Below are 25,181 nucleotides of genomic sequence, written 5' to 3' on the forward strand. Positions count from 1 at the left end.
ATGACCATGTATATATACATACTGCTTTTAGACTTCCAAGACTTTTAATCTAAATATAAATTAAAATTTGTAAATTATGTTGATTTTTAATACAAAATCTTTATGTACTGTTATGTATTCTTATGCAGATCTTGACATATGGAGAGTATTGGGATTCTATTTTGTCCTTACATTGCAGAATCCAAAACCATTGATGGCTTTTAATGGATTGCCAAGGAACAGTAGATATATATACAGTGAACAACATTATTTTGGGGTAGTGGGAAGCTTACATTACTTATTTTCATTGTTTTCCATTGGGCTGAGTGACGCTGTGCCTTTTTGGTTTTATTTTCATTTGTAGCAAGCAGGCTGTGATCACGTTTTGAATTCAAAGGCAAGGAGAGACAAATGTGGAATCTGTGGTGGTGATAATTCTTCATGTAAGACACTTGCAGGTACTTTCAACAGTGCTCATTATGGTATGTTTGTTTTGCCTTTTTTTTTAATCTTAATGCGCACTTCACTATGGCTTAGAAATTATTCTTTACATTTAAGGAAGCAGGATTTCAGTGTATGTCATTAGGGCCTCTATCAACAAAAATATCTTTGATTTTCAGTCACATTCCCTCTCAAGAATGCAGAGGCAAACACTATGACATACTAACTCGTTCAAGTGAAAAAAAAAAGAAAAATCAATATCTCCTCAAAGGTCAAAGCCAAAAATAAAAGAAATTAAGAGAGTAAAAGTGCTTCAAAAGGATGAATGCTTCCTGCTTTGTACTTTGCATTCTCTGGTCTGAAACTTTGCAGATGAAGAACTTATCCCAATGTCTCATTTTGGTTGTGTAAAGAGATAGAAAGAAGTTTGTGTTGTGAGCAGCTGATGAGGTTCCTTTTTTCCTAGAGTGAAAAATACAGCCTATGAAATGTGACCCTCCTCCTTCCTGAGACCAGGGGTAACAATATTTATGTTTTTTCCTCCTCATTGACAAGTAGTGAATGAAAAGTTCTGAATAACCCTGGTATTTCTTGTTTATTTAATTTAGTTTCTCTACAAGAGCTACAGATAGTTCTTCTATAGGTAGTCTTTCCTGTGAAGTATGGAGAGACTACTGAGTGTGTGTAGCAGTACAATTAAGTAGTTAGAGCATAGAACATAAGGACAGAAGTCTCCAGGTTAATATCAGCCTAGAGGCTCATTCATACCACTTCACTGGTTGAAAGAGACACCAGGGGAAGTGAAGATGATTCCTGGAGAGCTGCCAAATAGGATCTTCATAGAACAAATGGATATCTGCTGAATAGGAAAGTATGCCAAGTGTCCTGTGGGATTTTCTTTTCCCCTGGCAGAAAGCACACACCCATTGAAAATTACCAAAAAATTTATACAACTACCCGTCCCATACAATTACATGTATTTTTTCTTGTGCCTGTCCTAAGAAGTTGCTTATAGATAGCACATGAATTTTGTCACACACATTTGTTACAAGTCAGGTGACCATTACGTGAAACTGCCATTATGCAAATAAGGTCAAGACTGTCACTCTGATTTAATGACTTTCCATTGTCACAGACTTATTTGCTTCAAATTGAAGGGGAAAAAAACCCCCATGTTTTGGGATGTGGAAAAGCTTGAGTTATTATTTGGTTTTCTAGTTAGTGGAATGTTTTAAATTATGTTCAAATTCTTGAGTTATAGCATATAAGAGATAATACTGAGTTATACCAATGAACAGTATGCTGAACATTTGGGATTATCATGGGGTGTGCTCAAGAAGGAATACAGCCATGCAAACAATAAATTGTATTTAGCTGATCACTAAAACTCTCATGTCCATGGGAGGTCTAAGACATCCCTAGGCTAATGACTGAAGGTATTGTCTGAAGAAATACAATTTAAAAAAAAAAATTCTGAATTAGGATCACAAGCTAAGTATGCTGATGTGCACTTGATCTTTTTCTTTTAACTTCATTTGGTTCCCTTTCAAACTAAAATGAGCCATTTTACTGAGGCAGAACTTGGAACTGATAATAGCAGCCTGTGGTGTGTGCTTATAGTCATGCAGTTATGATGTTGTCAGCAACTGTGTAAAAAGTAGTAAAGAAATAATCAAAAGTTCATTACAGCAAAATACTAATTTACTTTGCTTCCATTTTAGGAGATGGTAATTGAATTATGTACGCATTATTACTATGTTGGCTATTATTATTGCATCAAATTAGAATATATGGGCTTTCCTGAACAATGGTCATTCTCAGCATCCTAGTGTGTGATTTATTCTCTTTGTGTATCTGTGACAACATGCTATGCAGTTTTCTTTATAGTTTCCTCCTGTATTTTTTCTTCTTTCATTCTATTACCACAAAGTCTTCAGTGTGTGAGATGGGGGGCTTTTTTAACTGCATTTTGGTTTTCTTCCTAGTATGTTGACCAAAGGTTGACCAAACCGTGTATTTATCCCAAGCATGCATCTTGTCAGTTTGCAATTGCAGTGCTGCCCCCAGCTGGTAAATTAGATTAAATCCTCATTTAAATACATTGCATAGTTTTAATAGATTAAAAGCACTTGGAAGTTAATGAATTATTAAATTTGTCATGGCCTAAGCCCAGCTGGAATCACACAGCCAGTCACTCACTCACTACCTCCCAGTGGGATGGGAGAAAGAACTGGAAGAGTTCAAGTGAGAAAATTCAGATGGTTGAGATAAAGACAGTTTAATAGGTAAAGCAAAAGCCATGCACACAAAGCAAAGCAAGAATTGGTTCACCACGTCCCATGGGCAGGCAGGTGTCCCACCAGGAAAGCACAGCTCTGTCATGCAAAACAGTGAATTGGGAAGACAAATGCCATCACTCTGAATATTCCCCCCTTCCTTCTTCCCTCAGTTTTATACGCCCAGCATGATGCCATGTGGTCTGGGATATCCCTGTGGTCAGCTGGGGTCCATCTGTATACCCTCACAACTCCTTATGCACCCCCAGCCTCCTGACTGATGGAGTGGGCTGAGAGGCAGAAAAGGCCTTGACTCTGTGAGCTCTGCTCAGCAATAACTAGAAAATCCCTGAATTATCAGCATTTTCCAGCACAAATCCAAAACACAGCCTCTACCAGCTACTGTGAAGAAAACTAACTCTATCCCAGTCAAACCCAATACAAAATGAAAAGTATATTGCCATTTAAATTTTTACCCACAGAGGTGCATCATCTAAAGCCAGAGTAATATTGTTAAACACAGTGAAATAAGTGGAAAAATTATCAAAATTTTTATTAATACCTCAGATTACATGTTTGTATTTGTTAGTTGTTTCCAGTGTTTGCTGTACTCAGTTTTTCTCAGCCATAAGTATTTTGAATTCGTGGTTAGCATCTGTGAGAAACACGTTTGGATTTTTTAACCTAGGTTTGTGTGCAGCACAATTTTTAAAAAGTAGTTTTTGATGCACATTATTTTGTTACCTGGTGCCAAGGCTACGATAATATTACTTGGAGATACTAGAAGAAATGGTGACTCATTTGTGAAGCATTTGTATTTTGAAGGAGTGCACTCAATATTTTAAGCAAAAGAAGGTGGATCAAGCATGGCTAGTTTAACAGCTCTATCTACCAATGCATATGGCCTGCAACACTGCAATATTTTAGTATTTAAGACTCAGTCTTTAGCGTGCTGTCTCGGAATACTCTTGGAGAGAAAAGCTATCTCAATCATGTAAACAGGGAATGGAGATATTTCCAGTTAAGTGATGTACCCAGATTTCTGTAAAAGTTTAAATTTTGAGCAGTCACAGTGTTTCCTGAGTCCCTCTTGATATACTTGACTGCTTTCTAGAGTCGTTCTGCTCTGTAGGGATTTTTCTGAGTAGATTGGACTTGTGTTAGTGGTGAAGAATTGAATTCACATATCTGAATAGAGAACCTAACACTTCCTAACACGTGAAGACATTCAGTATTGGTTGTCTCTGTTGCAGTGTAGGGGTTTGTGAATGAAAATGTATTTTCATGTTTACTAATACTTGACTATTTTTGTATATAATTGATTTGCAGGTTACAATGTTGTAGTAAATATTCCCAAAGGAGCAACAAACATTGATATTCAACAGCACAGCTACTCAGGGAAGCCAGAAGATGACAACTACCTTGGTAAAAGCCTCCTGTGTACAACATGGATTAATGGGTTTTGTGCTTTTGACAGAGATCTGCTCTGGATGTATATTGTGAGAAATCTGATAAAGACATTGCAGAAAATATCTAATTGTTTTTTATAGTCATTGGCCTGAGTCTCTCTGCAAATCAGTAAGATGTTAAGGTTTCTAGTTCTTAGATGAGTGTGTTCATTCATCAGAGAATAAGAATTATAGCACCTTGCATCATTTTGTCAATTCTTTACTTTGTTGTCACAATGTTAATTGGAATGCCACAAGTGAGCTCAGGAATAATGCAGGTGTTTTTTGTTTTAAATCTTGGAAGCATTTACTTTGTTTATGAACAAAACAGTCTGACCATCAGCAAACTTACCAGTTGTCTCAAATTTCTCTTTTTCTAATATGTCTAGGACATAAAGAGTGTAAAGGTTGTCACATGCTGATAGATTTGCAAGTGTGTGTAGGCAACAAAGAACTCACAAGTAGGTCCTACCAAAAATCTTGGTTGTTCTATTTCACAGTAGTTACATTGTATCTGAAGTGCCTGAAAAAATATTGAAGCGTATTTGCCTGCTGTCTCTTCTTCCAACAAACTTCAGAGTTCTCAAAATGTTTTCCTTGTCACCTGCTGCCCTGAACAACCCTTGCCCCCTCACATTAGCTTCCATTTCAAATGTAGTGATGCCTGAATAGCATCTTGTACTACAAATTTTACCTTATTTTAAAAATGTTTAACTTATCATTAATCTTTATTATTGCAAATAGGTCATTGTATTAAATTACTATCCCAAATGTTTAATAATTTGTTTTTATTTTCAAGTTTACTTTTAAAAACCACTTGACTAGGAAAAAAAAAAAGTAGATGTAGTAAATACAAGGATGTGGGCTGTAGAATAGATCAGAAATACCAATAATTTATTTCCTTCTGCAGTAGCAGAACCTAGCCAAATTTAAAGGTTAGGACTGCAGTCAGCAATTCAGCAGGACAAATATTATTTAAGTACTATAATGTAGAGAAAATGCATGATTTAGAAAATCCATTACCACTGCTCAGGTGAAAGCTATTGATGATTAGGGTTGAACTCATTAATTTGAACTGTTTTATACAACTTTTTACATTGACTACCATAAAGCTACGTGTTGGTGAGATTTTATTGATAGAACCTTTTAACTAAATAGATTTCCAATATTTTATTTCGCTTGCAGCTTTATCAGATGCCCACGGAAATTTTATCTTGAATGGAAATTTTGTTGTAAGCATGTCAAAAAGAGAAATCAATATACAAGGAGCCATTTTCGAGTACAGTGGTTCAAACAATACCGTAGAACGAATTAACAGCACTGATAAAGTTGAAGAAGAACTAACCTTACAGGTGCATGTTTACTTTTCTCAGAAGTTTGAAAATTTCCTACGTGATCATTATGTTCATAATTTTATGTTCAAATTCACTGAAAAACAGCTATCATTTTATCTCAATCAAGGTTTTGTGTGTAGGGAATTTATACAACCCTGATGTGCGTTATTCATTCAATGTCCCGATAGAAGATGGAAGTAATCTGTTTACGTGGGATCCTTATGGACCCTGGCAAGATTGCAGCAGGATGTGCCAAGGTACTGTGAAATATTTTTTTCACCAGAACCAAAGATCTGATGGGATTTAGGAAGGGACTCATCTTAAGTTCTCTGACTTTTCACCATTACTTGTAAGGAAGAGACTTGTTACCCTCAGTAACCTTTAAGTTCACAGAGCCTTTAAGGACAGAATACCTTCTGATTTTTTTTGCTATTTTTATAACTTACGCAGTACAATTCTATTTTCAAACCTACATAGGAGCAGTTTATTAAAAAAAAGGTTGGATCAAATCTACTACATTCTTATAAAGTGGTATTGTATGTCTATTCATATTCATTAGGCTTCCATTATACCACTTCTAGGTGATCACTGATTTGTCTGGTGTCTTTCATACTCATTTATTTGTCTTTTTTTAGTGGTCTGCTACATAGGACGAAGCTGTTTTAAGATATATGACTATTTTAAACTGTTACTCTCTAGGCCATTCTAGTATAAGAATAAAGCCACAGCATTTATGAAATGTGTATATATAGAAGTGTATGTACACAGATTTTTGATAAATACTCTTCTTAGTGGATGCTAAAAAAGCCTGAAAATGGTGAGTTTCATCTGATTGTATACATGCTCATTTGTTAGAGAAACAGAACAGCTGTTGACTGAGGTATTTCTCCCAGAACTCTAGATCTTTTAGGTGATCAATTTTTCTGCTTCTGAAGAAAAATTTCTTCAATTTTTCTTCAGAAGAAAATGTGATCAATTTTTCTGCTTCTTCAAGGGAAAGGATCACAACATCTAAGTTAACACAGTGGTTTAGGAAATATGTTAATTAGCAGGACATACATGTTGTGTTTAGAGTACTTAGCCTGATGAGTAAATGGACTGTTGCAGTTTTGTAGTTCTCTGGAAGCTGATATCCTGTGAGACCACTCTAAGACAGCTGGGAGGTAGAGAAGGTGACTGGAAATGGTTGTCCTCCGACTGGAATGTAGTGAGCTGCACAAAGGAGTGTGTCTGTGCAGAATCTGCTGTGTACAGCAATTTGTGTTAATGGGGCATCTCACTTCCTAACTGATGAATGGAGTCCATAAGGCAGTCTTTCTTATTTTAGCCCTTTCTTTACTTCTTCTGATGCTTTTTCAAGGTACTCGAAGAAGAAGAATGACATGTGTACGTAAAAGTGATCTCGTGGTAGTGTCTGATCAAAGATGTGAACTTATACCCACCGTACCAAGTGTCTTCGAGGAGTGTAACACAGAGTGTGAATTAAGGTAAAAAAGGTTCCTAGCTGATGGAGTTATTGTGGTCTTATATGGTTTTATTGATTGACATTGAAACAAGGTAATTTGGATTGCTTTATCCTCTGTCCCTCCATCCCTCTCTACCTTCCTCATCCTTCCCATCTCTCCTTGTTTTCCTTAAATCTGTTGGTGTAGTGGCTTTAGACATGATATTTACACCTTCAATTCCACATAGAAGTAGGGTACTTTTCTAATTTTTATTGGTAAAGTACAAGATCTCTTGTTAGAATTATCAATCTATTCTATATATTCTGGCACAAAAACTTGTATTGCTGCATGAAATACATTTTCCACCAGAATTGTATTCACAACTGGAAATAATTTGAAACAGATTGGTGTTTTTGCACTCCAAGACAGCCCACACTGAAATATTCAGAGGATGAAGAGTTAGAATTATAGCTTACATTTTTCAAAGTCACCGAGGAGATTAAGATAAAGAGATCCTTTAAATTTAAAAAAGTTCTTTTAAGCCTATAAGTCAAATTCTTTTATATTGCTCTCAAAATCCAGTCATGAGATAGAGATTACAGTTTTATTTGTTCCCTAAAATGCATATTTATATTTACATCATGATTTTTGGTACATTCTCTGAGCACTCTAATTGCCATGGTCATATTTTTTAAGACATAGTTAGCTTTCGGTAACAGTTTGTCATTTTAGGTGGCACAGTGTTGGCAAAAGTGACTGTACATCAAAGTGTGGCCCAGGACATCGGTCTGTTGAGATCCACTGCATGAAGTACTCTATTGCAAGAGGACTCAGTGCCCCAGTGGAGGATAAGTACTGTGCTGATCAGCAGAAACCCCCAGCCAGGGAGCCTTGCCATGGTGACTGTACGTTACGAAGTTGGCACTACACAGAATGGTCAGAGGTACAGATTTAAAACTTTATAATTCTACCATTACAGTTCTCGTTAGCATTCATACTAAAGTTTTAATCCTCTATATTTTTGTACTTTAATAACTAAAAGGGAACAACGCAGGACAAATATAGATATGTAGAGTCAGCTAATACCAGCCTTTATATTTCAGCAACTCCCTTATATTTTTATAAGAATCGATAGCTTTTTTGCAGCTTGGTTTTGAGTGTCAGCAGTGAAGATCTGGTAATTAAAGGTGTATATTTTATTTACTTAATAATTTAATTCTATACAATTTTGGTTTTGTTCTTCGTTAGAGCTTTATCTTGGAACTATTGTATAAAGTGCTGAATTTAACTCAAATTAACATATTAGCATTCTGTGGATTAAATGGAGAGCACTTCTGCCTGGCACAACCCTTAATGTCTTTTACCTTTAAGACTGATAATATATTTTGGCCTGGTTTTATTGTCTTGTTTCCTGTTTCATAACTATACAGTGTTCCAGGAGCTGTGCAAGAGGTGTCAGAACCAGAGAAGCTTTTTGTATGAACAACTTGGGACGTCATCTTCCTGACAGAGAATGCCAGGAACTTCCAAGAGTTGTAACACAGAGCTGCAATGAATTCTTATGTCCAAGCTGGTCAGTTACTGACTGGAGTGAGGTAGTGAAACTTTGTGAAATTTAAAGTACATTTGGTCCTAGTCGTGGATATTGAAATAAGCTGCATTAAGTGTTTAAGGGTTTTATTTTATTTTTGGCCACATGGTTAAGAAAGTTCTTAAGTCCTATGATTTGTCTGATACACATCACACATCTACGACTGGCATGAGAACTTCTGTAAAACACTCCTAGAATTTATTTTCTCCTTAATTTTGTTACAATAAAATGAGGTAGTGAAGATATGTAAAGTAAATGTATTTGCAGTAATTTGTATACCTTCCTTTTTAATGAAGCAATGACAACCATACAGCCAGCTGTTTAATAGAATTACAAAAAATTTATTATAGGTTAGATGGATATAAAAGAATTGTGGACAGTTTAAACATTTTTCCAGTGAACACTGTGATATATGCGCTATTATTGTATTGGAAATAAATGGTCTGCACATAGTTTTCATAATTTGCAGCTTTAGAATCTTAATAATTTCTTTGTATCAGCATTTGAATTGAACTTTACAGGAAATGAAGAGTTCATTAAAAAGTAGGGTTTTTTGGACTACTTACATTCTTGGTATATTTTTGTTATTTATGTGATTTTTAAAACCCAACAAATTACTAAAAGAAATTGAAGTCTTAATGTAGATTCATGTCTCTGCAAACTGGTGTTTATAATAATTTTACAGTGTCCTGTGACATGTGGCAAAGGAATGAAGCATCGTCAAGTCTGGTGCCAACTTAATGATGAACAACTGAGAGATGATTTCTGTAACCCAAATGACAGACCAGAGTCACTAGCACCGTGTGAACTTCATGAATGTGCATCTTGGCAAGTAGGGCCTTGGGGATCAGTGAGTACATAAGGATTTCTGGCTTCTTGTTTTATAGTTCAGGCTATGAGCAATCACAAAACAATACTTACTAAACATTTTAGTTGAATCTTACGCAGTTGTTTTAGTTGGATTGATTCACATGTTTGTTGGCAGTGTCCTATTGGCTGTCTAACTTGTAATTTAGGAACAGCCATATAGAAGATAAATGCCTAAAACAGTAGGCAGTTGATCCTGAACCTTAATATCAAAGATCTTTTACGCATCAGTGTCTTACAGCATCAGAATAATGAAAATGAGGGTAGCAAACTGTTCAGATGAACAAGACAGGTAAAAGACCAAGTATTTATAGGTAAGTGGGCATATTCAAGTGGTAGCTTCAATTAATATAGATCAATCTTCAATTTACAATATACTTCAATTGGTACAGATCAATTTTAAATCTACAATATACTCAATCAATCATAGAAATGTATATGCCAATAATAGCAGGGAAAAGGACTTAGTATTTTATTGTTACGATTTGATTTTACCTTCAGTAATATAGGATCTGCTATCTCTTTATGTGAAAGTGCTGTTCAAATATATGTTCCTGTGTGACACTCATTGAATGTAAACCAAAGTGAATTTAAAACGCTAGGAAAAAGCGAATTAATTTGTTAAGGAAACTTTTTTCAGTAAATTGATGAGAATTAATTAAAAATATGAGGTACTCAACTTCATGTAGCTTTTATAAGATCAGGTTACTCAAACCAACAGAAGAATACTTATCCAAGAAACAGTGTTTCTTGGATATTAGTGGGAAATCATAACCAAATAGCAGCTGATCTTATTATGTACAACCTGTTATTAAAATACAGAACAAATATACCTTTGGAAATTAAGTCTATTTTTAATTTAGACATTTCTTTTGCTTTTTTACCTTAGAGATAACCATACTGTTATCTTACATAATGTAGAGTAGTATTGTGATCACAGGGCCATGAATTTCCATTCCTACAAGCTAAATGCAAAAGTTAAATAAAATATTAATTCAGTCCCATGATAGAATCCTTATGAATAAAAAATAGTTTTCTGAAATAGCTTGTGCAAGTAATTTACCAATCTATGTCACTAGAACAGAGCTTCTCATTGCAGTTTTTCCACTGTACCATCTGGTAATAGCCATTCACAACCAGGTTTTTACAAGTACTTGTGCTTGAACAACAACATTTATAGGGATAGGATTTGTGTCATAATATTTTCAGCCATCTAGTGTTTTAGGTGGTAGCTTCGAGTGCACTCTGGTCAAACTTTGTAGTGAAGGGAAAGAAATTTAACAGCTGCAGTTAGTGATTCATTTGAAGCTACTCCTTACTCCTCCCTTTCCCCTCCTCTACTTTCTCTTCCCCGGTTTTTATTGCTGGGCATGACATTGTAGAGCCCAGGTCTATAATGATCAGGTCAGGTCAGCTGTTTTGGCAGTGTTCCTTCCCAGTCTCCTGCCCAACCTCCAGCCTAGTCACTGCAGGGGATAGAAAAGGGGAAAGAGAGAAAGCCTTTGTCCTGCACAAGCACTGTTCATTGGTGTGCTACCAACACTGGTTAAGTACCTGATGGTCTGCCACAAAGGACATTAACACTATCTCAGTAGTCATTCCTGTTCATTCTAGAAAGAGCTGCAAAGTAGAAAGTGTAATCCAAAATGAAATTTGGTTATAAATAGTGCTATTTCAAGTGTGTGAAACTCCCGCCTTCGACAGTGTGCTGTAACATGTGGACGCGGATACCAGGTGCGCGCGGTCAAATGTGTAACTGGCACGTACCGCGTTATTCTGGACGACGACAGGGAGTGCAATGCTGCCACTCGTCCCAGGGACAGTCAAGTAAGTTAAAAAACACCTCTCTACTTCTCTGTCTTTTCCACTGACTCTGTGTGGAACTCGGAGGGCATCACTTCTAAAATGAGAACAAAATACTGAAGCTATATGCTTTTCTTCACAAAAGTCAAATTTTGCCTAGGGAATTAAGTAAAAGAAAGGTGATTTTAAGAGATGTTTGAAAGTTGGTATGTGATGTTGATAGAGTATATGACTTCAAGGAATCCAAAGGCCTGTGATTATTTGGCAGTAGGAGAAGCTTTAGCGTGTAGAATATTGTAAGGATGCTGCTTGCTATCCTGCTTAATCAATAGTACCCAACTGGCTTCTTTAATAAGCTAAATATAAAAGCCAGTTAATTGGGGTAGTTTATTTCTGCTTAGATGTGCAAACACTGGGTTTGATTATCGTTTGCATTTTTAATTGTGGTACCTGCTTGGCTACTGACTGAAACTGGGCAAATTTGTGTTCTCGGTAGCTGAAGATAGAAAGGACAGGATAGCACAGCCACTGTCTTTGCTTGGTCCTTCTGTGCTGCCTGTGGCTCTGAAGCAGGAAGCTGTAGTGTCTATGCTCCTTCTCTCCAACAAGTTGGCCAAAACTGTTCTTTCTCAAAATGCCAATATTATTAGTTATTGCTAATAATATTGCAAAATTAATTAGCAATTAATTAATTTTTTGATCTTAAAACTTTTTAAGATCAAATAAATTTTCATTTAAAATGAAACAAAACAATTCAATTAAAGGTCTTTGAATAATTCCAGGGAAAATGTAAAAGATGGTATTTACATGTTAATTAAATGCTAACCATTTGCTTTACATTTGGCACTTCTAAAATGTATATTTCAAAAGTTGTTTTTTTTTCCTCACCCCCACAGGAATGTGAATTGCCCTCTTGTCCAGAAAATACAAAATTATGGACTACTTCACTTCCTCTAGTTCATGTGGGGAAGGTGACCCAATGGAGATATGGATCATGGACCCCAGTATGTAATATAGCAGTCACACCTTGCTGGGCAGCCCTCCACTCCTTCACCCATTTTTCCATGAAGCTTTCATTAAGATATTTTTCAGACTGATATCTGCTTGAGATAGATTAAAAGGAGTTCTAATATTTTCTTAAGAAAAGAAACTGTTTCTAAAGGAGCAGATAGACACTTCCAGCAAACGTTGGGCTTCAAATTCAACCAGGAAAAATAATAGGAAAAAAAGCAGAATCCTAGGAGCTGGCGTTCTGAGTGAAATAGGTTTTGTATGGTTGACAGTGCATTAGGAAGTGGTTTTGTAAATGTAATTGATCAGTTTCTAAGTATTTGGAACATCTTTGATTTTAAAATATTATTTAAATCGTTTATGTGAATAGTAATACTAAACAGTTGGAGTCTTTAAAGATCTAACTTGGCATTTTTTGTAAAATAAGCATTAGTAAAACAGTTCCTACATAAATTTTCTTCAATGCAAGGTTTTTATTTTGATAATGTTGAAAATTAGTTTTACTTGATTGCAATGAGAAAATTTAAAATTTTCTATGAAATGTGGATGTGTCTGTTAATCCTTTGAGATATTTAACAAAGCATATAATGCAGTTATATTTTTGCACAGCTATTTCAACTAAGTAGCAGTAAGTGGTGCATAAACTGCACCACTACTCAGCAGTTCTTCATTAAGTCCAGCTTGAACTTCTCAGCTATAAAGGCATAAGAAGGGGCTCAATGGAATCTGCTAATACAAACCATAATGGCAAATGGATTGTTAATATCCGTTTTTATTTTAACAATTCCTGTAAATATTGCATCCCCATGTAACAACTAAAGTGTTCTGGAAGTTACTGATGTTTCTGTTGCTACTTGCAACTGTGCAATTATTCCATGTTGTAGTTTAAATGCTGTCTGTTTATATACACTGAGATGATTCATGAGAATTAAGGCCGTGCAATTCAGTTCCTGGCCAACAAAAATTATGTTAATATTTTAGATGCTTTCATGATCTTATTTTAGTCTCCTAAAATGTGATGACCTTGAATTGTTCACTGACAGTGTTCTGCATCCTGTGGGAAGGGCGATCGTGCTCGCTATGTGAGTTGTAGAGATGCTCATGGAGAGATAGCAGATGAGTCTTTGTGTGCTCATTTACCACGACCAGCTGAAATTTCAAGCTGCTTTAGCCCATGTGGAGAATGGAAAGTTGGAAATTGGTCCCCTGTAAGTATTAATTGTAATAATTTTTTAATGTGTGTATTTAGATTTTCGGCCAAGTCTCTGTTTAGAAATTGAGAGTTTTTTGGGTTGTTTTTTTTTTTTTGCAAGCATGATTGAAATTGCATCCCTTGAAAAACCAAAGTATATGTTTGTTCTTGTCAAAAGTAAATATAAGTGTATTTGTTTATTAATCACCAATATTCTGTGACAAACACCGTGTTAATCTTTTGGTCAGTGCACAGTCACGTGTGACAGTGGAATAGTAACAAGACAAGTCATCTGTGTCAATTATCATCAGCAAATCAGTGAGAATTATTGTGATCCTGAAGGTCGGCCTCCTAAGGAACAAGAATGTAACATGCCACCATGCCCACCACTTTATCATCCTGTTCCAAAACTACATGACCATCCAAGCCATTTTCCAGAAACAGGTTACCTCCCAATACACCCTCCACAAGACAATTTAAACCGGTGGAACCGTCCTTCCGTGGGAGGTTATCAATGGAGAACTGGACCCTGGGGAGCAGTAAGAAATTTTTTTAGAATATGTTAATTTGTTCTGTCACATGTGTGTTAAAATTTCTAGAAATGTTATTGCACTACAGATTTGGTCAAAACAAAAGCACATTCATTTTTAAAAATATTGTTACTCTTGTTCTTATTGTTATTCAGAATATATTAAATTCTAAGTGTAATTTTTATGTGATTTCAAATTTAAAATACTTCTACATAGTAGTCATTTTTATTTGAAAAGTTCAGTTTTGAGAGTTAAGGTTTAAAACCAAGCTGCTGTTTTAACCAACATATTTCACATTTCTTTGATCATGCAATGGCAAAATGTATTTTTACCTGTTTTGGTAGTGCTCTAGTACTTGTGCAGGTGGATTTCACCGGCGAGTTGTAGTATGTCAAGATGAGGAAGGAAGAAGTGCCAGTAACTGTGATGAGGCAACAAAACCTTCAGAGTCAAGACACTGTGATTCTGGACCCTGCCCACAGTGGAACTTTGGGAACTGGGGAGAAGTAAGAGCTTTTCACTTACAAAGGGGAGCACTGTTTACTACAAAAGCTTAGAAGTAGAAACATAATTATGTGATTGTAAGTGGAACTGAACACCTTGTTTTTACTTATTTTAATAGAGTTTAAAATTTAAAAAGAATGAGTTTCAACCTGTTTATCTAAACTTTATTCTTTGATGAAATCCAGAACTGTAGTGGAAATACGAGTCATGTAAATATACATCCAGAAGAAGTAAGTATTGTGTGAGGCTAAGGAGATACAACATCAACAAATCATATAGTTGTTGTACATGTATCTTGAGACACAGAAAATTATATTCTGTTACAAAAAGCTGGATTGTATGCAGAAAAACCACAGTGCAATAGCTAGTCTAAGAAAAAAAAAATGAGCATAAGAAGCTGTAGAGAAACTTTATTCCACGTAATTTTATAGGTATTAACAATAGTAACTGCACGTAGTAGTGGTTACTGGGTTGTAGTTACAAGTTAAAAGTATGGAGATAGGATCATGCATCTAAAAGTTGTGCCTGGGTTAGAACATTTTGATGACACATTTGATGTTATTGGACATGGTAATCTCCGTGCTGTGTGATGTCATCTCTTGACCACACACTCCTGCTCAAATGCTATAGAAAAAGTTAAAGTGATTATTTTTACATTTATTCTAATCTAACGTCTTGTGATTCTTGCCCACTTTTCTTACTTTTGCAAATCAGTTACTGGAATTGAAAAAAGAAGAAAAATTGGTTGAGTGACTTTTTTGTTTCACGTTTTTTCTCCTTGTTTTGGCCAGATTTAGCCATTCAGTTCTCAAGGTCAGTCTAAATGTCATATTTTTTCTGTCCACAGCCATAGACTTGGGATACAGTTCATGCAGGTGACACAGTTTTTTTTCTAATTTAGAATCATTGAGAATACCATAAAAGGGTTTGAACTATTATAGACTGACTTTCAGAGCTCATTAGGAATGAGAACTGGTATTGAAGAATTGCAGGCTAACTGAAACCCAGAAAACACATCCTATAAGTATTTTCCACTTAGTCTGTATAAACTGGACTGTGGAGAAGAGTGCTCAGTATCTGAGTTTTCTGCCACTGGCTGGCAGGGAAAACTGCTTTTAAGACAAATTTCCTTTTTTTTCCTTGTATTAAAGAAAGAGATACTTGCACATTTATTCTCACAATTACCTCTCCTTAATGGAGTGTCTGTAACTGAGACTTTCTGCAGAAAATCACTTGATAAACCATAAAATTTTCATTTGGTAAAGGTTTTGGTGAGGAAATTACATGAGATTAGACTTTAAGTCCTTATTCTTGAATAGAGTGTCCAGGGAATATGAAAATAGACATAGTAAATAATATGATGTACTGATGATTGCTATATCATTTTTTTTGATGGTATGTGATGACTCTGTTAATAAAATTATTGCATATAAAATTCTGTGTTTCAGTGTACTCAGACTTGTGGAGATGGAATAAAGACAAGACTGGTGATTTGTCAGCTTCCTACTGGCCAGATGTTGGGTGATCAAAACTGTGAAATTCTAGACAAGCCACCCAACATGGCACAATGTAATGTGCATTCTTGTCCTGGTGATGTTTCTTGGCATCGGGGACCGTGGAAATCGGTACGATAGCACTCAATAATATTTTTGCCTTCTTGTTCTTGCTGTTACTCTATTTGCCCATGTCTTTTAAAAGATTTTGTCATTTTTAAAATTTGGTAACAGTGAAATAATAATGCATTTGAAATATAGTCAATGTAGTTTTATAAAGAAATTGTTTCTGCAGTCATAGAATTGAATGAGAAGCAACCATTTCCTTCAGTGGGAACAATAATTATGGTCTGTAAAACATCATTGGGAGTATTTTGAAAATTACCAGAAATCATCATAACTGATAACAGTACCTAATAGGTGTTGGAAGGGTTACAATTTGATATGTGTTTAAATTTACAAATTTATGCTGTAAGTTGTGCTGTAGTATTATTTGCATATTTATATTTGCAAAAACACCGTAAACATTTTAGTGCATAACTTTTTTTCTATAGTATATTTAAGTATAAAATAACTCACGTCCATGTATGTTACACTCTGTCATCAAACATTTTGCTCCATATTACTTGTACATTTGTGTATAAAAGTTTATATTAGTGGTTTTAAAACAGGGACTAATTAAAGTTAACTATGTATAATTATGAATGTTACTATAATGGTATTGTCTACATGTCACTGTCTATTAATGTGTAAAAATGCCTACTGTAATCACCATTAATCTTTAAAATTGCCACTAGCAGATTATTAACATACTGAAGTAATCATAGCAAGCTCTGCAGTATAGAGCACATTATGATTCCCAAGCTGTGAATTTGACAACAATATTGATTATTGTGCTAAATTCTAAGGGGAATAAAGGCAATCAAAGAAGGTTGGATCCAGTTCTGGTTCCATCAAAATCAGCAAAAAACCTGTCATTGACATCCCTGAGAGATGGTCTGGGACAACACTTATTTGGGTTTTTAATAATAAAATTATATAATTTGTCTCTTTGAATTAATATGGCAGCATTTTAAAAAAAATGTCCAATTTCAACTATAACAATTGCTAATGTTTATATAAGCTATTCTAATTCATTGCAAAGAGACTGTAAAATGTAAGTTTGATTTAATGGTCTACCACAGTTATCTCTTTCTTCCACTACACAAAGCAGAGTTTAGGGTTTGTGTTTAGCAAACATCAGAATATCTTATTTAGCCATTTTCCAAATAATTAGCGGTGACTCACTAATTAATATTCATCAGGCGCTGAGAGGACAAGCAGGGTTCAGCATACAATTTCTTTTGAACTCAGTGTTTGTTTTCCTTTTATATCAAGAATTTTTCACAACCTGTTTGTTCCCTGCATAATCCAGTTTGCCCTACATTAATAGATTACCTGTAAGATCTTGAATTGTAAATGTTGTGTATATCTTAGTTTTATAAAGATTTTCATGTTGGTTTATTTCTCAAGTGACATAAAAAGCCATTTTAATCCTTCAAAAACTAAGTTTAGAATGGATTCTATTTATCAGAGAGAGGCCTATTTTATATATAATTGCAAGCTTTATGGTTAAGCCATAAAAGATTTAATTTCATCACACTATCTGATGCCACAGAAACAAACATAGCAGATTCAGGAAATAAAAGCAGGCTCACATATTAAATATGCTGTCATTTAAATAATTTAGCTAGTTTGAATGCTGCCAACACAGAGATTTGGTTGTTTTTTGTTGCTGTTTAAGCAGAGCAGAATTTATTCATTAAGGATGACTATTAGGAAGGAGCAGTAAAACTTTAGTCACAGGAACACTGTTGTAGCCTAGTACAAACAGCTTTTTTGAGCCATGGTTGACTAATGATTTTTTAGTTTGGCAATAGATCATGGCCCTGCTTATCTTAAACCTTTCTGGCATAAAATAGGCTCTAATATAGGGAACTGTTAATGACTGGATGCTCTCTGGCTGCTGAAGTCCTCAAGCCTGTCACATCTACACTTACCCCTGTCTCTGTAAGATTGCAAGAACCAGACAAATAACTATTTACAATTTTCACAGAAGTACTGAGTAATATTTCTGTTCCAGGTGATCAATGAATTGAGCTTTTGTGCCTGCTGGTGGGATTCCAGTGTTAAAACCTAAGCAGAAACTGTCATGCAAGACTAGATGATCTTGTAAATCTTTTCCAGCCTCTATGATTCTGTGATTCTAACTTGTCCACTAGCTGTTGCTATACATTTAAGAACAGAGGACTTTTAGCAGTATACTTTTTAAGTACATTTGTTTTATTATTATAGTTAGTGATTAATTTTACACAATATAATTAACATAAAACATATCTTGTAATGCACAAAAGGGCCCTTGCAAGGAAGGTTCAGTTTATGATTTGAAGCCAGAATTTTGGTTGATGCTTTCTGCAGTTTAGCAGCGGTTGGCTGTTACACTTTATAGTGTCTGTCAGTGGCTACTGGAGCTGACCCTCACAAAGCTAAAGGCTGTGTGCTCCTCTGTTCCTGGTTCCTGCAGTTGTCCAAATGGGTGTGAGGCAAGTAAATCTCAAATTCTAAAGGCTGATACCTTTAATTTTTTATATATTTTCTAAAGATTTTGGGAAGCTTGGACTGGAATTACACTTGAGGAATAGAATAAGCCATTCATATATGGGAAGACAATACCTTCAGGCTTTGCATAGTGAGCAAAGTTTGTTCACATTTTTGGACAACAAGAATTTTGATTAATTTAGGAGCTTGATCTTATTTTTGGCCCTCTGTACTTTTTCAGTGCCTGCAAAAACTCTTGAAGATCCAGGTACCAAACAGCAAGTTTTCTGCTTAGGCAGTTGCTGGTAGCAGTTGATGTTACCTTGGAAGCTTTGTATTTCATTTGGGCAATCAATTCTTATATGAGTGTTGGTAGTTACCTAATTTTGTCATGAAAATTTTAACCAGATGTGTCTCAACTTCAGATATGTTTGGTTCTCATCCTTTCTTGTTTCTTTGGGAAAATAGATAACTCCTTACAAAAGATAATTATATTTTTTTTTGTCTGAAATTTGTTTGTAAATCATAAGTATTACTTGTGATTTCAGAGAAAATAGGCATAAAAATAATGGATTATTTCCAAAGTTACCCTGAAGTCTCAGAAAAGTATTACTGCCATTTCTTACTGCCATTCAGACACATGATGTAATATTCTTTAAACCAGCTGTCTCTCTAGTGCTTCAGTTTTCTACTTACTTGCTGCAGAATAGTTTGGATGTAATTCTGTCTTTGCAGTAGTGGAAGAAACCTACTATTAACTTTTAAGTATATGAATCTATTTTTTAGAAATAGTCCCAGTTCCCTTCCAGTGTTGTTACTGCCAGGCATCCCATTGACGTCTCCAGGAGCAGAAGCAGGCCAGACTTTCAGACGTAAAATATTTTTTTGTTTTCATTTTAATGCAAAAATTCTTGCTGTGTATGATAAGTGCCTTCATTCACTTTTTCTAATGTGTAAAAAGTATTTATATCTTTAAAAATAATCTTTTATATTAAAAGGGAATTCAGAATCAGTGAACTTGGTTTTCAAAACCACCTTCAGTTTTTACCTCTACTTCTGCTGCTGCCTAATGTTGAACTTCAAAATACCTCATTGCCAATACAGCACATTAAATTAATATCCCACTGCCTGAAATCTTGATGTTAGCATCTGCTATTCATTTTTTAAAACTTTGGAAGTGGGAGGGGGGCCTTATCAGAGATAACTGATAGCAGATGTCACTGCCCAAATAATGTCATAAAACAGTCTTGGGGTAGTGAATTTTATTTCAGGTAATTCTGATAAAAATGAAAGAAAATACTTGTTTCCAAAATTCAAAACCAAAATATTTGTGTAATGTTAATCAAGAGGAAAATCTCCTGTTTGGTGCTACGTTGCCTGTATAGCTTGAAAGAATAAATAAGTTATTATGTATGTGTAATAATTTAATTTAATTACTGTGACTTGTGTCTGTGAAATACAGTTGCATTTTAACCCTTCTTTTTCATGCATGTTGTGTGGCTTTGTGTTTATATTTATTGTGCTCTTTATTAAGGAATGTTAATGTTTAAAGCTCTTAAAAAAATAAAGGGTGGGACAGACACTAACCACTTTTGCTGAAAGTGAGGGTTTTCTTTAACCTGTGTGTTGATATTAACTTCATATCATACTTCAGTGATGTTTTGAACTTATATTTGAACACAAAAAAAACATTGTTACTGATACAAGCAGTGTTGATGCAATTGACCAACTGGACTGACATAGATAGATAGTCTTTGTTGGTAAAGCTGAAAGATCCTAGCTCCTGAATCTTCTGCTGGAGCTGTAGTTTTGTGGCCCAGTCCTCTCCCACTTAGTGAGTGACAAAACACAGAGAAGAATGAGGATCACAATAAAATGCTCAGCTCTTAATCTCAAAGACATTACATGGTTTTTACATTCCTTAAATACTTTTGTCAGGAAGAGGTTTGCAGAACTTTCAGACCTTCCACTTAGAAAGAGGACAAGTAAGAGTGGGACATAGTCAAAATAAAACCAATAAATAATAATAATAAAATCCCATGCACACCAAAAAAGCACCCCAAATGCAAAACCCCAACAACCAGAATATAATGAAAGGGAAAAGAAGCAGGTAGTGCATAATACCATGCCTCAATACATACAGCCATTTAATGGGAATAAAAGGAATGTGAAGCTACTGGTGTATTTATTAGAACTTTCAGAAAAGCTGAATGGTTCTAGGTGGTCAAATCCTTGTGAAAACCATTCTGGGTTGCCTATGTGTGTGGCAGCTTTGAAAACCCCAGCCAGAACTCATAAATGTTGATTCAAATTGGTTTTGGAACTCAGATTTTAAAAGTTTCTAAATATATATTAAAATATTAGCGTTTTCAAATGTTTGTGAGGGTCAATACATAAATATTTTTATTACTTGGAATGGGTTAGGAAATGAACAATATGTTCTGTACTGCATGAGTTCCTAGTCCTTTCTTTGAAAACCAGTAATTGTGGCAGACTGGTGACTCCCTATGACAGGCTGCTCTATTCATCATTGTATGTTCTGGCATTTGTGGCTCTTTCCCTTCAGAGACAGCAAGATTAAACACTTAGATTTCCTGCTGAGTCAGTCCTTCAGAAGTTTCCATGCCTGCTCATATTTATGTACAGAAAATGTAATTGTTGGAAATATTGTTAGTAAATGAAAATATACAGATAAGTGGTTTAGGTTGAAACATGATTTCATCATGTGAAGGTAGGTAAAATGTTGCATTTCTCATCCAAAATAGACTCATATTTTCATGCTAAAATAATATTTCATATAGACTGGGGAGGGTGTTAATTCATTCGGTTATATTTAGTTAAGTGCCATAGAAAAAGTTGTATTTTCTATGCTTCTGAAAAGTTTCAAAAATTTCTGACAATACTATATTGTGCCAGCACATATTGCTTTTTATTTCAAGTTTTTAAAAGTTTAAATACGAAATCTTAGATTTTAATCAAATGAAAAAATGTATGTGATATGATGTTTTTTATAGAACAGAGAGGCACATAGAACTTATGTATTTGCCATTCCTTTAATTTCTGAGCTACTGTTTTGCTGTTGCTAACATGATGAAAAATGATAAATCAGAGCTTGCACTTGCTGGGAACCAGCATTTCTTTTGCTCATTTTTAGATTTTTGCAAACTCAGCTGAAACTAATTCATCTACTGTGGTAAAACTATCTTATGTCTACTTACTTTGTAACTGGTTAATTGAAAAGGCCCTATCCCTTAAGATAATAAAATGAAGTTTTTAATTGGTAAAATATTACAAGAAAAGGCTTTTTAACTGTACAACTCCTTTGTGGAAATGTAGCTTCCATAGTGTCATCCTCCATCATATTAAAAATGTGCTCCAAGTTTCATTGTGAAGACCTGTGAACAAAATGTCCCTCTCAAGGAACCAAAGTTACTTTTCAGTGAGAGTGCAGATTATGTAATTTCTGTGCATTTGTTTGGTTTTCCCCAGCTTCACAGGAGGCTGGAGGCTAAACTACCTGTAATAGAGTCTGTTAAACTCTGTCCAGTTTTTGGAAGCAATAAATGGACTAATTTTGGGTTGCTGTTTGGTTTTCATGGAGGTATTTGAACACAGCTGCTAGATGGACACAGATATATCTGTTATTCTCTGTTTGAAAAATGTGTCTGGAAATTTATCCATTTATTTGAAACAGAGAGAAACCTCTGCATTTCTTTTTCTCATGGTGGATTTCTTTAAGGTCTCCTCTCTCTATTTCTGCCAACCTTCTTTCTTGATGCTTGCACTTTCCTCACTGCCTCCAGTGCTGGTGCTTTCATGTAATTGCTTTAAAGTGTCACTAGTGCTACATGGCTGTGGGGTGCTGAAGTCTGGCCAAGTCAGCATTGATGTCTGTGATGCTGTGATAGTGAAAGCGCCCTTTTGAGGCTCTTGCAGAAGGTATCAAAGGCACAGGGCAGGACTGGAGTTTTGTAAATTTGACACAAATTTGTACTGGTAGATTAGATTTTCAAAAAGCCCTAGTGAGAGTCTACCTCTGATCCTCACTGCCGCTTTTCAGAAGGAAAGGTAAGGCAGAATTAGAGTGTTGGTTTTTGGTTTTGTTTTTTAATTTACTAAGGTTTCTGTATTTTTTATTGTGATTTGTCTCAGTCTGTTGTATATGTCATTCATTCAACTGAAAGATGATAAAAGGTGCACATACCAGATAAGTTGCTGCAGGAGTGCTGGCTGAACACAGTAATCTGTTCTCTCACTCCCAGCAAACAATAAGCTGATCATACTTCTCATTGTTTTAATATATGCTGTCATGAATGATAGTTTCAATGTTGCTTGAATGAGGGCTGATGGTAAAGTTTCTAGCACAGATACATGCAGAACCTACAGTGACAAATTTAAGACTGCACATGAGGTAGCTGAGCCTGCCAAATGGCTGCTGAAAGGAGGCAGAAATACATCTTGGTTTCCTGATTCTCAGGTGCTAACCAGACAAGGAAGACTCAAATCAAGAGCATGTAAGGCAGGAAGAATAACTAGATAATTCAATTTTTACTGTAATTGAGAGATGTAATGGAAGTGAAAGAAAGAAGAAATGAAATGAGATAAATGAGATAGCAAATATGATGTGTCACCACTGTTGAATGAGAACTCATGAAAATAGGATTATTATTTTTAAATTTCCACACACATTAACATCTCCATAATCCATTGTTCTTGCGTTTTTGCAATAGTTACAAGCTTGTTTGAAAATCTAAATGTGTTATGTGAGTCATGTAGTTAAAACAAAGAGAAGGTTGCTGACTGGAAAAGCTCAGTCTCGTTTATGAGACACATGTAGACAGTGTAGGAATACAAGGCACAGTGGAGCCTGTCTGAGTATCACAGTAGGTGGGGAGGTGAGCATAGTAACTCATGGGGAGTTGGTCTGCACATGAGCATGGTCTGGTTTTCAAATTCTCTGTAGCTGGCATCAAGAAGGATTTGAGGCTTTAGGGGATGATGGGCAGAATAGTGGTGTTCATCCTGAGGGGGAAAGACATGACGGGGCCTTCAGAGAAGGACCTGGTCATCTGTTTTATTTGTTCTGAACTTGGAGAAATGCATAGTATTTGAGATGTCAGAAAGGTAGGCCAAGTTAAAGACTTGCTCACAAATCCAACTGGAATGAATAAAAGACCTTCTGTAGATGATCATTAAGAAGAATCTCAAGGGTTCTGGTTTTGATTTTTTCCAACAGCTGCAAAGAGTATGGTTGTTCATCTGACATCCAGGCAGATTGCCATTTTCTGGCAGTAAGGATGCTGCCAGCTGCACTGGACAAAAGAATTCAGACCATGTGGTGTCAACTAAAAAAAAAATCATCTAAAGTTTCTCAGCATCATCAGCAGAGTGTGGCTTCTTCAGACGTGAAATCCTTTTACTTTCAATGTATGTGCTGATGGTTCTGACTTTGTTTTAATCAGGATGTCTTTATGTTTAAGAGAAATAGTACATTCCTAGTAGATGCCAGATATATCCTCTCATAGCAGTTTTTCCTTCCTGTTATCCACATCAATCCTAAAATCTGCCTTTAATCCTCTTTATTCTCCCATCATTCCTGCTTTTTCTGTGTTTGTATGTGGATGTATGTAACCTCTCATTTATGTCCATCTCTTAAATAGATATACTTCAGCATGCTTGGAAAATGGTTATTCAGGAGCTTTTTGTTACCCTTAAGATGAAAGTTGAAACAAAATTATCTAAAAAGGAGTCCAATAGAAGTAACTTTTTTATGGAGCACACAGTGCTCAGACCTGACAGAAAAGGTATGGCTGGGGACAGTGGCCAGGTTAGATGACCTCAGAGATTCACAGCAGTCTCTGTGCTCAGCTGCCACTTGCAAATAGCTGTGAGGTTGTCCTGCAGTGCACTGTGGTGTTAACATGCCCAGTACACACCTGGAAGCCTCAGAAAACAATGTGGATGGTAGAAACTTGGTACGTGCCTGCTTCTCCACTTGTTACACAGCCAGAATGTGTAGGCTGACTGAAAGGGGGAAAAAAAAGGCAGAGTCTACCTTGGGCTGACTAGAGAAAAGGATCACTGCCTTCTTTTGTTTCTGAGTTTAAAAATTCCAATATTAGATGATGATACTGGAGTGGGTTGTCCTCTGGTCCATTCCACTCAATGGCAATGGCAGTTCCTTTGCACAGGGCTTGTCCTTCCTGAGCTGCTGTGCTGAAGAGAATGGCTTCTGAAAAGGAAACTTTTAAATTTCCCTCATAAAAAATAGTGAGAACTGGCCTTCAACAGTACTTTCCATTACAAAAGTCATGTATACTACACCACACTTGTGATTTTTTTTTTATTAATTACAAGTAATTGAGGTGAAATCACTAGGGAGGTGTCCTGAAAGGTGGTCTTCAGATATATGCTTTTAAAGTAATGCTATAAATAAGTTTAACCCAGAGCAGTACTCTTACTTGAAAGCTGTCTGAATACAGAAGAGATGTTGTTGTAAGTACTGCAATTCTGATGAAAAATAATATCCAGTGATACTTTCTGGATGAAGTTCAGGCCAACATTAGCCACAAAGACATGAGTGCCATCTGAAGAATCTAGTTATAAATAACTCAGGTCACAGAGGAAGGCTTTCTTCATATGTTAGAATAAAGTGGCTCTGGTACTCTTAAGCTTGCCTACGTGTTTCCT

The 25,181-nt window shown here is 35.6% G+C and overlaps 1 protein-coding gene across 1 annotated transcript in view; it reads left to right on the forward strand.

The window, feature by feature from the left end:
• Positions 1–25,181, forward strand: part of ADAMTS20 (ADAM metallopeptidase with thrombospondin type 1 motif 20) — an 85,258-nt gene that overhangs the window by 39,144 nt on the left and 20,933 nt on the right. Inside the window, exons 15-28 of the mRNA XM_059847061.1 lie at positions 344–461; positions 4,026–4,121; positions 5,330–5,496; positions 5,606–5,735; positions 6,839–6,965; positions 7,656–7,866; positions 8,354–8,518; positions 9,200–9,364; positions 11,086–11,208; positions 12,081–12,188; positions 13,239–13,403; positions 13,636–13,926; positions 14,262–14,423; positions 15,870–16,046. Of these exons, the coding sequence (XP_059703044.1) occupies positions 344–461; positions 4,026–4,121; positions 5,330–5,496; positions 5,606–5,735; positions 6,839–6,965; positions 7,656–7,866; positions 8,354–8,518; positions 9,200–9,364; positions 11,086–11,208; positions 12,081–12,188; positions 13,239–13,403; positions 13,636–13,926; positions 14,262–14,423; positions 15,870–16,046 (2,205 nt within the window). The remainder of the gene's footprint in view (positions 1–343; positions 462–4,025; positions 4,122–5,329; positions 5,497–5,605; positions 5,736–6,838; positions 6,966–7,655; positions 7,867–8,353; positions 8,519–9,199; positions 9,365–11,085; positions 11,209–12,080; positions 12,189–13,238; positions 13,404–13,635; positions 13,927–14,261; positions 14,424–15,869; positions 16,047–25,181) is intronic.

This window comes from Haemorhous mexicanus, chromosome 5 (genome assembly GCF_027477595.1).
Source record: "Haemorhous mexicanus isolate bHaeMex1 chromosome 5, bHaeMex1.pri, whole genome shotgun sequence".
Taxonomy (NCBI): domain Eukaryota; kingdom Metazoa; phylum Chordata; class Aves; order Passeriformes; family Fringillidae; genus Haemorhous; species Haemorhous mexicanus.